At 40.7% G+C, this 13526-nt stretch overlaps 1 protein-coding gene across 1 annotated transcript in view; it reads left to right on the top strand.

Moving 5' to 3' along the window:
* The first annotated feature begins 5811 nt into the window (after positions 1 to 5811).
* The window catches only part of Rtf1 (RTF1 homolog, Paf1/RNA polymerase II complex component), a 63838-nt gene continuing 56123 nt past the window's right edge, over positions 5812 to 13526 (top strand). Inside the window, exon 1 of the mRNA XM_047541901.1 lies at positions 5812 to 6009. Within this exon, the coding sequence (XP_047397857.1) occupies positions 5812 to 6009 (198 nt within the window). The remainder of the gene's footprint in view (positions 6010 to 13526) is intronic.

The following is a 13526-nucleotide window of genomic DNA, read 5'->3' as shown; positions in this document are numbered from 1 at the left end:
TGGGAAATAATGGCACCTGGGATAGGAATAGTTGGTTAATGCTCCTGAAGAGGTTTGTCTCCCCTTCCCCCAAACCCACCACCAGTACTAGGAAATGAACAAATGCTTAGGCAAACGTTCTACAAGTGACCTATATCCTCAGGTCCCCCTTTTTTTCTTTCTGTTGTCCTAGGAATGGAATACAGGTTCTTACACATGCTAGGAAAGCATTCTATCACCGAGTTATATCCCCAGATGTTTTTTTAATTTAGAAAAGGGTCTGGAAAAGTTGCTCAGGCTGGCATCAAACTTGTAATCCTCTTGCCTCAGTCTCCAGTGTAGCTGGGATTACAGCTGTGGGTCACCACACCTGGTGCCTGTCTTTCTTCTTTTTTTTTTTGCGGTACTGGGGATTGAACTCAGGGCCTTCTGCTTGTGAGGCAAGCACTCTACCAGCTGAACTATCTCCCCAGCCCGTGCCTGTCTTTCTTGTGGACAGGACTCTCTCCTATAAATTGCATGTACACCCCCCAAACACAGCAAATCTGCCTTTACCCTCTGCTTTGGCCACTATGCTTATACCTAGGGTTGTTAGTACACAACCCAGTGGGGGCCTGATAAAGGAGGAAAGAGACTATACCCAAAACAACTGCAAGAACTAGTCAAGCAGTAATGGTAGGAGTTGGAAGAAAAACAAGGAGGGTGTTTATCAAGACAACCACATTTTTTAGCTGGGCACAGTGGTGCATACCTGTAATACCAGTGACTCAGGCAGCTGAGGCAGGAGGATTGAGAGTTTAAAGCCAGCCTCAGCAATTTAGCAAGGCCCTAAGCAACTTAGTGAGATCCTATCTCTAAATAATATATATGTATAATATGTATATGTGTAAAAATATATGTGTAGATAGATAGATAGATAGATAGATACTTGGGGAATGTGGCTTAATGGTTAAGTACCCCTGGGTTTAATCCCCGCCCCCCCCCCCCAAAAAAAAAAAAAAAAAAAACCCTGGATAAGGGAGAATTTATTGATTGGGCAGCACTTTTTTTTTTTTAATAGATGGACATGATCCCTTTATTTGATTTGTTTATTTTTTTATGTGGTGCTGAGGATCAAACCCAGTGCCTCACACATTCTAGGCAAACACTCACTGCTGGACCATAACCCTAACCCAGGGAGCACTTATTCTTGAGATACAACATTTATCACCTTGCCAAGGATCCCAGATTTGCAGAATTGCTACTACAGTGACTCTTAAAAGCATGGAGAATGCTATAGCCTGTGTGGTGTAGGATCAGAAAGCTCAGAGAAATGGATTTAAGTGAAAAATATAAGGCTAGAAAATCCACCAAATGATTGTTTCATGGACATATCTAGAAGATACACCATTATCAAGGTCCTAAGGAAAACATGTTGGTAAAAGGTGCACCAGCATCACTAGGGGTCTGGTAGTTTTTCTACCATGTGGGTCAAAACTAACTATAGGAGAGGTTGTTACAAAGCTAGGCTCACTCATAAAAATGGGGTGACCAGGTCTTGAAATAAGAGGCCAGGTGGCAGTACTTACTGCCAGAAACTAGGTAGATGCAATAATTATAATTGAAAGGTTAAAGTGACAGTCAAGGAGTCCTGACCCTCAGGGAATTGTGGAGAATGTTAGTAGAACAAGGACAGGAGATAGGTCAGAAAATTGACAGCAATTGCATCCAGTAAAAAGTTAGCATTTGGGGCTGGTGATAGAGCTCAGTTGGTAGAGTATTTACCTTGCGCGAACAAGGCCCTGGGTTGTTTACCTTGCATGCACAAGGTCTTGGGTTCAATCACCAGCAAAACACACACACACACACACACACACACACACGCAAGTTAACATTTCTTGCCCACTTCCATATCGGAGCCAAACTTCAGATTCTGAATTCAGGGTCTTAAAGAGATAAGGACACCAAAAAGAAGCACCCACAACACCATGGCAAATATACACAGTAATGATTCTCTTAGCCTTTTTGCCAAAGTTCATATACATAAATAAATTTTTTTTTTTTTTTTTTTTTTTTTTTTTTAGCACTGGGGATTTAACCCAGGGATGCTTTACCAGTGAGATAAATCCCTAGTCCTTTTTTTTTTTTTTTTTTTTTTGAGACAGGGTCTCACTAAGTAGAGTAAGGCCTATCTAAATTGCTAAGACTGGCCTTGAAGTTTTTGATCCTCTTGCCTCAGCCTCTTAAGCCACTGGGATTACAGGTGTGCGCCATCACATGTGGCTGCCTATTTTTTTTTAATATTTTTTTTTAGTTGCAATGGACCTTTACTTATTTTTATGTGGTGCTGAGGATCGAACTCAGTGCCTCGCACATGCAAGGCAAGTGCTCTACCACTGAGCTACAACCCCAGTCCCTATTTTTTTTTTTTTTAATAATTTTTTAGTTGTCAATAGACCTTTATTTTCATACAGTGCTGAGAATCGAATCCAGGACCTCCCATGCTAGGCAAGTGCTCTACCACTGAGCCACAATCCCCCCCTATTTTTAATTTAAAAAAAAAAAAAAAATATATATATATATATATATAGTTGTAATGAATAGAAAACCAACTCATTTGTTAGTGAACCCATTTTTTTTTTTCTATTTTGCATTTTTCTCAAACAAGAGATGTAAAAACTTTCTTTTGTCCTCTGGGGTGGTCTGCATAGAAGGAGGTCCTCAGCATTTTAAATGTACATGCCTTTTGCAATGTGTAAGTCATGAATGTAAGCTCTTGAGAGCAGGGACCTTGATTTGGTCACTTGTTCAGGCATACAGTAGGTACTTGATAAATACATGTTGAATAAATACATGTACACAAAGACAATTTTGTTTTGGAAAAGAATGCGTGGATTTCTTGGGATGAGAATTTTACATAGTTTTCTTTCCCTTTATACCTTTCTAAGTTGATTTACAATGTGGAGAAATCATTTTATAATAAAATGATCTATTTATAATAAAAATCTATTTTCCCAAACTATTTTAAAATTATGATAAAATTTAATTCTCAGTACAAAAAGTTCAAACACCACCAAAGACTATAAAGTAAAAAATAAAAATTGGGTTGGGGACGTGGCCTCCATGATAGAACATTTGCCTGGCATGGGTGAGGCCCTGGGTTCCATCCCCAGCACTTCCAAACTAAATCTAGGAAATGAATCCTAAAATTATACAAACTATTATGAACCAAAAAAAACAAAATTAAAACAAAAATAAATCTGGACTGGGGTGTAGCGCAGTAGTCAAGCACTTGCCAAACATATGCAAGGTCCTGGATTCAATCCCCAGCAATGCAAAAATAAATAAAGTAAAATAAAAATCCCATCTCCAATCCATCCATCCAACACCTTCGCGCACTGTAGTATGGTTTCCCTCCTCAAAGCATAACAATTATAGCTGACATTTATTGAGTGTTCACTCTTTGCTTGTAAGCATTTGAAGCCCCCTTTTTACATGATAACTCCTCAACCTTTTTTTAATTAAATTTTTTTATTTTTACAGACTGCATTTTGATTCATTGTACACAAATGGAGTACAACTTTTCATTTCTATAGTTGTACACAATGTAGATTCACACCATTTATGTAATCATATATACATAGGGTTCATAAGCCTTTTAAGAACCCTAAGAGTTCATTATCATCATCCTCATTTCACTAATGGGAAACTTGTACAGGTTTGGTTCTTGGGAAAGCCAATTTAAGAGGGAGTTGAGTGCAGGAGGGCTATTCCCTTGATTTAGACACTGATTAGTCTCAATATGGAGTAACTCCAGCGCATGACTCATTAGAGTACTCCTTATAGAAAGAAATAATCAGTTGGGCGTGGTGGTGCACACCTGTAATCAGTGGCTGGGGAGGCTGAGACAGGAGGATTGAGAGTTCAAAGCCATCCTCAGCAAAAGCAAGCTGCTAAGCGACTCAGTTACATCTTATCTATACATAGAATACAAAATAGGGCTGGGGATGTCACTCAGTGGTAAAGTGCCCCTAAGTTCAATTGCTAGTACCCCCCCAAAATAAAAATGAAAATCAAAAGATTTCAGCTGGGTGCAGGGGTACTGGCCTATAATTCCAGCAACATACTAGGCTGAAAAAAGAATGGAAGTTCAAGGTCAGTCTGGGCACCTTAGTGAGATTCTATTTAAAAATAAAAAGGAAGGGGAATGTAGCTTAGTAGTAAAGTGTCCCTGGTTTCAATCCCAAATACAGCAAAACCAAACTACAAAAAAAATCAACAGATTTCACTCAAAGAGCACATAGCTTTTAAAGTTCTAGTCAAGGGTTACTGATTATATTATGGTTTTATTTTTAGCAACTCTGTGTTTTAACACATTTAGAATCCTCATAGAAGGGCATGAGGCTTTTGGGTGGCTAGAAATGGGGGAGATGGGGCTGGGGATATAGCTCAGTTGGGGCGAAAAGTCTAGTGGCATATCTTGGGGAAGGTCCTCAGGAGTAAAGAGGTAGCAGGACTTTATGCAGGCAATTATCATTACATTGTGGTGCTGGGGATTGAAGGCAGGGCCTATGTGCATGTGAGGCAAGCACTCTACCAACTGAGCTATATTCCCAGACCTACTTAGGTTATTTTCTTCACCCTAATCCTGAACACCTTTTCAAGAAACCACAGTAAATTGGACACTGAAGTGTTGATTTCGAGGAACCTCTCTGACATAATTTCTTTATTATTTTAAGGCATGCACATTTGTAACTTCATGGAAAAAATAAAATTTATACACAAAAGGGCAAAGGGAAGAAAGGGAGCAAGAATTTATCAGCCTGCTCAGAGAAGATAAGATTCTAATTCCTAAGTTCACTACCAGAATTAATGAATTAATGAGCTCCAACAGTTCTGAGATCAGTCTCAAATGATTACTTACGCTCCTTACCTTATATTCTAAGTTCTAAAATAAACAAATAAATAAATAAGTAAATTCTGAAGTTTTTTTGATAGTTGACCTCAAAACTGAAAAGGTATAAACTGAATTTACTTCTTACACACATCATCTTCTCTGTTTTTGAATTTCCTTATTTTGATAAAGATCCCACTTGCCACCAGTTTCCTAAACCAGAATCTGAACATCGTCTCTATCTGGGATTCGTTTCTTCCCTCAAGTAATCCTTGGTATAGCATATAAGGCTGCTGCATTCCTCCCCAGTCTCATCTCCTACACCACACCTGCTGCTCCGGCTATAAAGAATTTCAGTTCCTGGATCCAAATGTCTTTTACTCTCTTCCCACACCCTGGTTTTGTTTGTGTTTTTGTTTTTGGCGGGGCAGGGTATCGAACTAACTTTATTATCGCTGGGCCTTTTCCCACACAGTTCTCTACTTGGAACACTCTTCCCTACATTCTTCTTTTGGAGTAATTCAAGATGCATTCTTCGGTCCCAGCTCAGCGGTGACTTGCACAGTCCACGTAGGTAGGCTCGGTCCTTCAACCGGTGTACTCGATAAGGTCCGGACGACTGTGCTTTCCACTAGGGTAATCCTCGAAGTGGTCCTCCACACTCCATCGGTTTTGGAGAACTGAAAGGATGGAGATGCATGCGTCTTCAGAGCTGACCTATGTCCTTGTGGCTCCAGCTCCCTACAAGTGCCCACCAAGCACTGGTCTAGCAGCAAAAGAACAACCAAAGTTTCCGAGGCCGCTGCCGGGCAAGACAACGGCGATGCGCTGCCGGGAAGCCACGAGCATGCAGCCCCGCCTCCCACGGTGCGTCGGGGGTGGGGCAGGGCGGGGCGCCGGGCGCCGGCGAACGGCGTGCGCCGGGCGGGGGGCGGGGTCAGGGGCGGAGCGGAGCGCGCATGCGCGGTCGCCTTTGTGTGGGTCGAGCAGCGGCGGCTTCGGCGGCAGTGGCGGTCCCACTGGCAGGCGGGCAAGAGGGGAGTCCGGGCGGCGTCCGGCGTGGGAGCCGGGGGACCAACATGGTAAAGAAGCGGAAAGGCCGCGTCGTGATCGACTCAGACACGGAGGACAGCGGCAGCGACGAGAACCTGGATCAGGTGAGGGCAGGCCGCGGAGGCGCGGGCCGGCAGAGCAGGAGGGCTGAGTCCGGGGCCACTGGAGCTCGGAGCCGGCCGGGCCCGAAGCCTCCTGGCCCGAGCGTCTGACCCACCCGGTGTCCTGACCGCTGCTGCAACCCTCCACTTGTCCTTCCCACAGCATCCAAGGCCCTCCGAGTTCAGCCCAGGCCTGGAGACGGAGCACCGAGGACTTGGCGCCTTGGGCGGGGAGGCGGGGCAGGGACCGGGCAGATGGGCCTCGGGCTCTGGGGTACCGAAAGGGGCCACGATTGCTGAGGCCGGATCGGGGCGGCGGGCTGCAAGCCAGCGTTCCGGGCCTGGAGAGATAGGAAGTATCGCCCGCCAACCCTGGAAGCTGGGAGGTTTTGGAGGAGGTGCAAGGGTAAGCGTGGGGCGGTGGGAGGGGGAGAGAGCTGAGAAGGTGCGGACTCTGGAAGATGAAGTTTTTCAGAAAAGGGTTGTGGACAGAAAGGAGGAGCACTGGTAAATGTTCCAAGGAGTTCTGCCTGCTTGGCGAGGAAAGCCGTGGGCACGAGTCTGTTGGCTACTAGGGTCGTTTGTGGTTGAGATGGGTTCCCGTTGGAATGTCAGACGAAGAAAACACTCTAGGAGGAGGAAACTGTGGGGTAGCATGGAGAGTTTGTGGCCCAGGCATCTTAGACCTTTTGTAAAGCATCCCAGAATTCTTTATTACTTAAAGATTGTGCAGGAAGCATTGAAAGTAACTTGGGGGTAGCTTGAACTGTTTACATACTCAGGAAATACTGTAGGGAGGAAACTGTCCCTTGTACCAGTTCTCTAATGATACCAAGAGATACAAAGATGGTTTCCTTCATCTTTTAATGAGCAAATGATATAAAGAAAGAATATGCAAGAGAGATAGCTATATACTTTGACAGAATACTGAACTTTGGATATGAAAATTTGAATTCTAAACTGGGCTTATGCTGCTTTCTAGCTATATATCTTGGGTCATAACTAAAATCGTGATAGAACATCAGCCTTGTCTATCTAATTGGGCAGTTGTAAGGATCAAATGTAAGAATCATGTTGGTGCAAGCATTTTCAGACTATAAAGTTTTTGAGTAAATGGTTTCTTGGGGGTCCTTTGTACTATGTCAGAGGTCTAGTACTAAAGTATTTGGGCATAAAAAGAGAGGACTTTTAAGAAGGAAGGACTGGAAAGGTGTTAAAGGGGACTGTTTTTTAAATGGTGGTGGGGAGGTGGGGACTATTAAGGCATAGAAACCTTGTAGTGGGATAGGAATAGAGAGAGTAAGTTGAAAGTGTTCTCATTGAAAGGCTCCTGAAATCTACAAAAACATACTCTTGATTATAAAAGTTTTTGGTAAGATAATTTTGGGCTGACAGGAGGATTAGAATGCATTTTTAACTATTTTCTGATCTGCAAGTGTGTTTCAGATAATAACATCAGCTACTTTAGTGCAAACTAGATACCTTAATTAAGTGCTTTAGTTACACTGTCAAGGTTTTTTTTTTTTCCTTCATTTTAATTTTTTTTTTGCTGTACTGGGGATTAAACCCAGGCACACTACTACCGAGCTACATCCCCAGACCTTTTTAATTTTTTTATTTTGAAACAGTGCCTCCCTAAATTGCTGAGACTGGCCTTGAACTTGCAAACCCCTTGCTTCAGCCTCTCAAGTGGCTGTAATTACAGGCATGCACCACTTCACCCAGCTTTACATTCTCAAGTTTTCAAATCATGGTAAAGTTGGAATCATTTTCCCCACTTTACATATGAAAAAAATGAATCTTGATGAAATTAAGTAATTCATACAATTAGTAAGTTATAGAATTGGATTTTAAACTAACTCTGTACAAGTATAAAGTCTATACTCATTCTTTTTTATAATTTTTTTTTAGTTGTAAATGGACAGCATGCCTTTATTTTATTTGATTATTTTTGTATGCGGTGCTAAGGATCAAACACAGTGCCTCACCTGTGGTAGGCAAGCTCTCTGCCACTGCCCCAGCCCCACCTATACTCATTCTGTTATACCAACTTAATCTGCTAGTCTTTTAATTTTTCATATTACAAAATGAGAGTAAGTTTCATGGCCATTTTTTGTGTTGCTAGAATTCATGTTGTAATGTATTCTGAGTAGTTTAGAGGAAATTGGCACATTGGTTTGAAAGATTATTTGCAGGACTTGGTAAAGTACTCTTTTTTTTTTTTTTTTTTTTTTTTTTTTTTTAGTTTTTATTTTAGTTGTGGATGGACACAATGCCTTTATTTTATTTATTTATTTTTATGTGGTTCTGAGGATTGAACCCAGTGCCTCACACGTGCTAGGCAAGCACTCTACCACTGAGCCACAACCCTAGCCTGGTGAAGTACTTTCAAAACATCTATTCTGAAAATGAATGAACTAAGTTGCAAATTATTTTGTTCTTAGTGGTTTTCCACAGAATTCTGACAAAGTGAGTGGATTGCTTCCATTGGTGGTTGAGATATTTTACCTGATTCACAGAACTGTCTGAAGTGGGAACTGGAGGGGATTGCAGCTTTAAATCTAATTCTAAATATCTATTTGTAAAAAGAAATTAATGTGAAATTTGTAAGTAATGCCTAATACATTTTAATGGCAATTCCAACTTCCCTTCAACAAGTTTGTTTTTTTGTTGTTGTTGTTACCAAGGATTAAACTCAGAAGCACCTAACCACTGAGCCACAGTCTAGCCCTTTTTTTATGTTTTATTTAGAGACAGGGTTTCATTGAGTTGCTTAGGGCCTCACTAAATTGCTGAGCTAGCCTTGAACAGGCTAACCTCCTGTCTCAGCCTCCCAAGCTACTGGGATTATAGGTGTGCACCACTATACCTGGCCCCTTTAATTTATTGGCATTTTTGTTATGAGATGATAATTAGATCAGAAGTCCCTTTTCTTCTACATCCTAACATGGGTACCACGGTCTTCTGTCTGTTCAGCCCTGTTCCAGGTTCTCAGAGGAATCAAAGATCTCAGTCTTCTGGATGTTTTCCAGAGGACTTTATAGAAGTTAACAGTCGGCCTGATTTTAGGTTCTTTAGGAATCCTTAGAACACAATCAGTACATTCTGAACCTTTCTTGAAAATGTCTTTGGTTGCTCCTTCTAGTTCTGAGTCTTTTTTTTGGGCTTTAACATTGTACTTGCTGTCTAATGTATGATTCTTGTGGAAAAAACAAACCATAACAAATCTCCAAGTGTCTAGTATGAGAATGACACAGTTAGTAAGGAGGCCCTTTGTCCCTGAGTTTTCCAGATGGAAATCTAAGCTATTTTATCAATAGTACTGTATTACCTCCAACTTAGTACATATTGAAGGTGGTTTTTCCTGGTGGTTGGGGGAGGACCCCTGTGTCAAAAGCCCCCTGGATTGCTTATTTAAAATGTAGATTGGGAAGCTGAGAGGTGCAGTAGCTATCCCAGACCTAATGAATCAGACCTTCAGAGCATGGAGCCTTGGAGCTTGCACTTATAATAGAGCCCAGGTAACTATGATTTATGTTAATGTCTGAGACTACTGGTCTGTATGCAAGTTAATCTTTTTAGTAAGACACTGTAAGTAGTTGGTTTCTGCCATGTATGTCCATTTTAAGGGCACACATACAAACAAAGGAATTTGACGGGGATGTTTTTAAGTGGCAAAGTTGCTGGTTCTTCTAAATCTCTGAAGCTATTCGAATTGTTAGAATGCTTCTTATTTATTTTGGTGCTAAGATTGAACTAAGGACTTGATGCATGCTAAGCATGTGTTCTGCCACAGAGCTGCACCCTTAGAACTTAGGAATACTGCTTTTGCTGCTGTTTTGTTTTTATTTTTATTTTTGGTACTGCCAATCAAACCCAGAGGCACTTTACCACTGAGCCACATCACCAGCCCTTTTTAGTTTTTGAGATGGGTCTTGCTAGGTTGCTTAGGACCTCACTAAGTTGCGGAGGCTTACTTTGAACTTGTATTCCTCCTACTTCACTCTCTTGAGTTGCTGGGATCACAGGCAGGCGCCACTGTGCCCATTGCCCTTTTTATTTTTTATTTTGAAATATGATCTTGCTAAGTTGCTTAGGACCTTGCTAAGTTGATGAGACTGGCCTCAAATGTGGGATACTCCTGTCTCAGCCTCCCCAGTCTCTGGGATGACAGGTGTGTCCCACAGTGCCAGTTTTTTTTTTTTGTTTTTTTTTTTAATGCTTTATCGGGGATTGAATTCAGGGCCTTACACATGCGAGGCAAGTGGTGGGCTACCCTGGCAGCCTTTTTTTAAATTTTATTTCGAGTCAGGGTATCAGTAAGTTGCTCAGGCTGGCCATGAATTTGCCATCCTGCCTCAGCCTCCCATGAAGCAGGGATTATACGTGTGGACCACCATACCTGAACCTAGGGATGCTTTTATTTTATTTATTTAAAAAAATTTTTTAGATGTTGGTGTACATTTATTTTATTCACTTATTTATAGGTGATGCTGAGAATTGAACCCAGTGCCTCACATGCGAGGCAAGTGCTCTACCACTGAGCCACAACCCCATGGGATGCCTTTAATTGAGGCCCATTTCTCTCTCTCTCTCTCTTTCTCTTTTTCTCTCTCTCTCTCTCTCTCTCTCTCTCTCTCTCTCTCTAGGAAGAGATACATAATAACTAAAATGGAGTAGTTTAAAATTTGTTTTAATTTTCAAAGGTTTTTAAAACTCAGACTGTAAATTGAGAATTTGAAGAATTTTCTTTTAATATGAGACCTGATAGTGACCCTGTTATTGTGTTAGCCATATCCTTTCCTCAACATTTTTAAATTGCTAGGTACTTGCCATTGGTCCCTTCTGGGGGAAAGAAAAAAGCAGAATTTGAGGCAAACCTTTGGAATTTTTATCATCATCACACATTTGCATAGAGATATTGTATTAACTCATTGTGGAAAATATTTATGCAGTGAATTCTATAGAATAAAAAGCACCTACGATAATAAAGGAGATAATTCCCTGTTCAGATCAGTGTTTTGGGCTGGGGATATAGCTTAGTTGGTAGAGTGCCTGCCTCTCATGCACTAGGCCCTGGGTTCAATCCCCAGCACCGTGGGGGGTGGGGTGGGGAATCAGAGTTATTTAGTACTTAAAAGTTTGCATAGTGGCATATTCCTGTAATCCTCACGAACAGGGAGGCTGAGGTGGTAGGATCACAAGTTCCAGATTAGTCTGAGCAAGTTAGTGAGGCCCCAATCATCTTGGCAAGACCCTGTCTCAAAATAAAAAATAAAAGGGGCGGGGATATAGTTCACTGGTAAAGCCCCCTTAGGTTCCATCCCTGTTACCTCCCCCAAAATAATTTTTGAATAATATAGGGTGAAGACATAGTTCAGTGGTAGAGTATTTGCCTAGCATTCATGAGACACTGGGTTTGATCCCCAGTACCACAATATAAATAAAATGAACAAAATAAAAAATTGAAAGTTGATATTCTTCATTAAAAAATAAATGAGATACCTCAGCCCAGTTGGAGGGTCTGGTTCTTCTTAAGCTCAGCCCTAAGGTTAACTATTTTCACTTCCTACAGCAAGCCTTTTAATAAAAATAAATAAATAAAATTTAAAAATTACTGTACCTTTCTTTTGTTAATATATATACATATGTGTATGTATATACATGTTATATATATGCATATGTGTATATATATATATTTTTTTTCTTTTTTAGTTGTCAATGGACCTTTATTTTTATTTATTTATATGTGGTGCTGAGAATCAAACCCAGTGCCTGATACATGCTAGGCTAGTGCTGTAACCCCAGTTCTGTGCCTTTCTTTAAAAAGAAGAAGAAGAAGAAGAAACTGTATATGGTGGCATGTGTCTGTAATCCCAGCTCTTTGGGAGGCTGAGTTTCATTTTCAAAGCCAGCCTCAGCAACTTAGTGAGACCGTTTCAAAATAAAAAATAAAAGGGCTAGGTTGGGGATGTAGGTCAGTGGTAAAGTGCCCCTGGATTCAATCCCCAATACAAAAAAAGAAAAAAGAAAAGAAAAAGAAAGAAAGGCCATATGTTCATAGAAAGACTTTATTTCATAGTTTTCTTTCTCATTTAAAATGGTAATTATGTTACATCCTCTTTCTCTGCTTATCAACTTGAAGTAGCAATAATTAAATTTATCTTTGAGAGCATAGGCCCCTAAGTATTTTCTAGGACATCTTTTTAGACATGTGTAAAAGATATTGTTAGAACGTATTCTTCCATAAACCTTCCCCATAAAACTTAGGAAATTTAAAACTTGTACTTCTCATTAATATAATCAACTTCAACTTAGTGAGACCAGGTTTTGAAATCACAGTGAACTGGTGAGAAATGTCATTGTTAACTTGTAAAGTTTTTAATATATATCATACTGTTGCATCTACTTGGTATAACTCATTTGCTAATTTTATTTATTTATTTATTTTTTGTGGTGCTGAGGATCGAACCCAGGGCCTTGTGCTTGTGAGGTGAGCACTCTACCAACTGAGCTATCTCCCCAGCCCTATTTATTTATTTTAAAGAAATGGTTAGGGAAGCCTAGCCTGGGTAGCACAAGCATGTAATCCCAGTGATTTGGGAGACTGAGGCAAGAGGATGGCAAGGTCCAGGCCACCTCAGCAATTCAGTGAAACCCTCTCTCAAAAAGAAAAAGAAATGGTTAGGGAGGAGTCCCATGGGAGGTTTGACAGCAGGACTTTTAGGAAACATACAAAATCTATCTCAGACACAGGTTCTATTGGTATGTTTGTTGTTTCCTGAAGGGTGAAGATCATTTATTTTCTACCAAATGTGTTAGATAGTGCTAGGCACTAGGGCTATTGGGTGAACAAAATGGAAGAAGTTGCTACCTTAAAGGAGTTTAAAGTGGAGAGAGAGAAAGAGAGAGAGGTGGGGGCAGCGGGTATGTTCAGAGAGTCATTTCCTTAAAACTGTGCTGTAGGCTGTGAAGGAAGAGCGAGGATATTGTCTTTAACCAGGGACCCAATGCTATTCTGATGAAAATGACATTTAAACCAAAACTTGGAAGAAGAAAAGGAATTAGGAACCTGAAGAGTAGAAGGATGGATGTTGAGTGTCCATGGTTGAGGGACTAACGTATACAAAGAAATGAGGCAGGAAGGACCTAGTACCCTTGTGAAACTGAAAGGTGCCCAGGGTAAGTGAAACAGCACTAGTTGAAGAGAGAGTAGTAAAAATGAAATTGCGTAGGTAAATTCAGTTTTGACCCTTTGAGGGTGGAGAAGTCAAGTTTAGTGGGTTCTAGCCAACTTTAAAAATAAAAATGAAATTTAATTGAATACAAACATCAAGTGTGTCATACTTAGTAAAGATAAAGACTTTACTATGTATGTTCCATGAAACTTGTGTTTCATTTACACACATACATGTATATAGTGGGTCTTGAGGTATTATTTAATCTTACCGTGGACTGAGTTTAAGAAGAAAATTTTAAAGCAGGTTTGTGTTGGTAATGTGAGGACTTTGGACTTTAGT

The sequence above is a fragment of the Sciurus carolinensis genome, chromosome 2 (assembly GCF_902686445.1).
Source record: "Sciurus carolinensis chromosome 2, mSciCar1.2, whole genome shotgun sequence".
In the NCBI taxonomy this organism is placed as follows: Eukaryota; Metazoa; Chordata; class Mammalia; order Rodentia; family Sciuridae; genus Sciurus; species Sciurus carolinensis.
The sequence above is the reverse complement of the archived record's forward strand: the minus strand, read 5'-3'. Positions and strand labels throughout refer to the sequence as shown.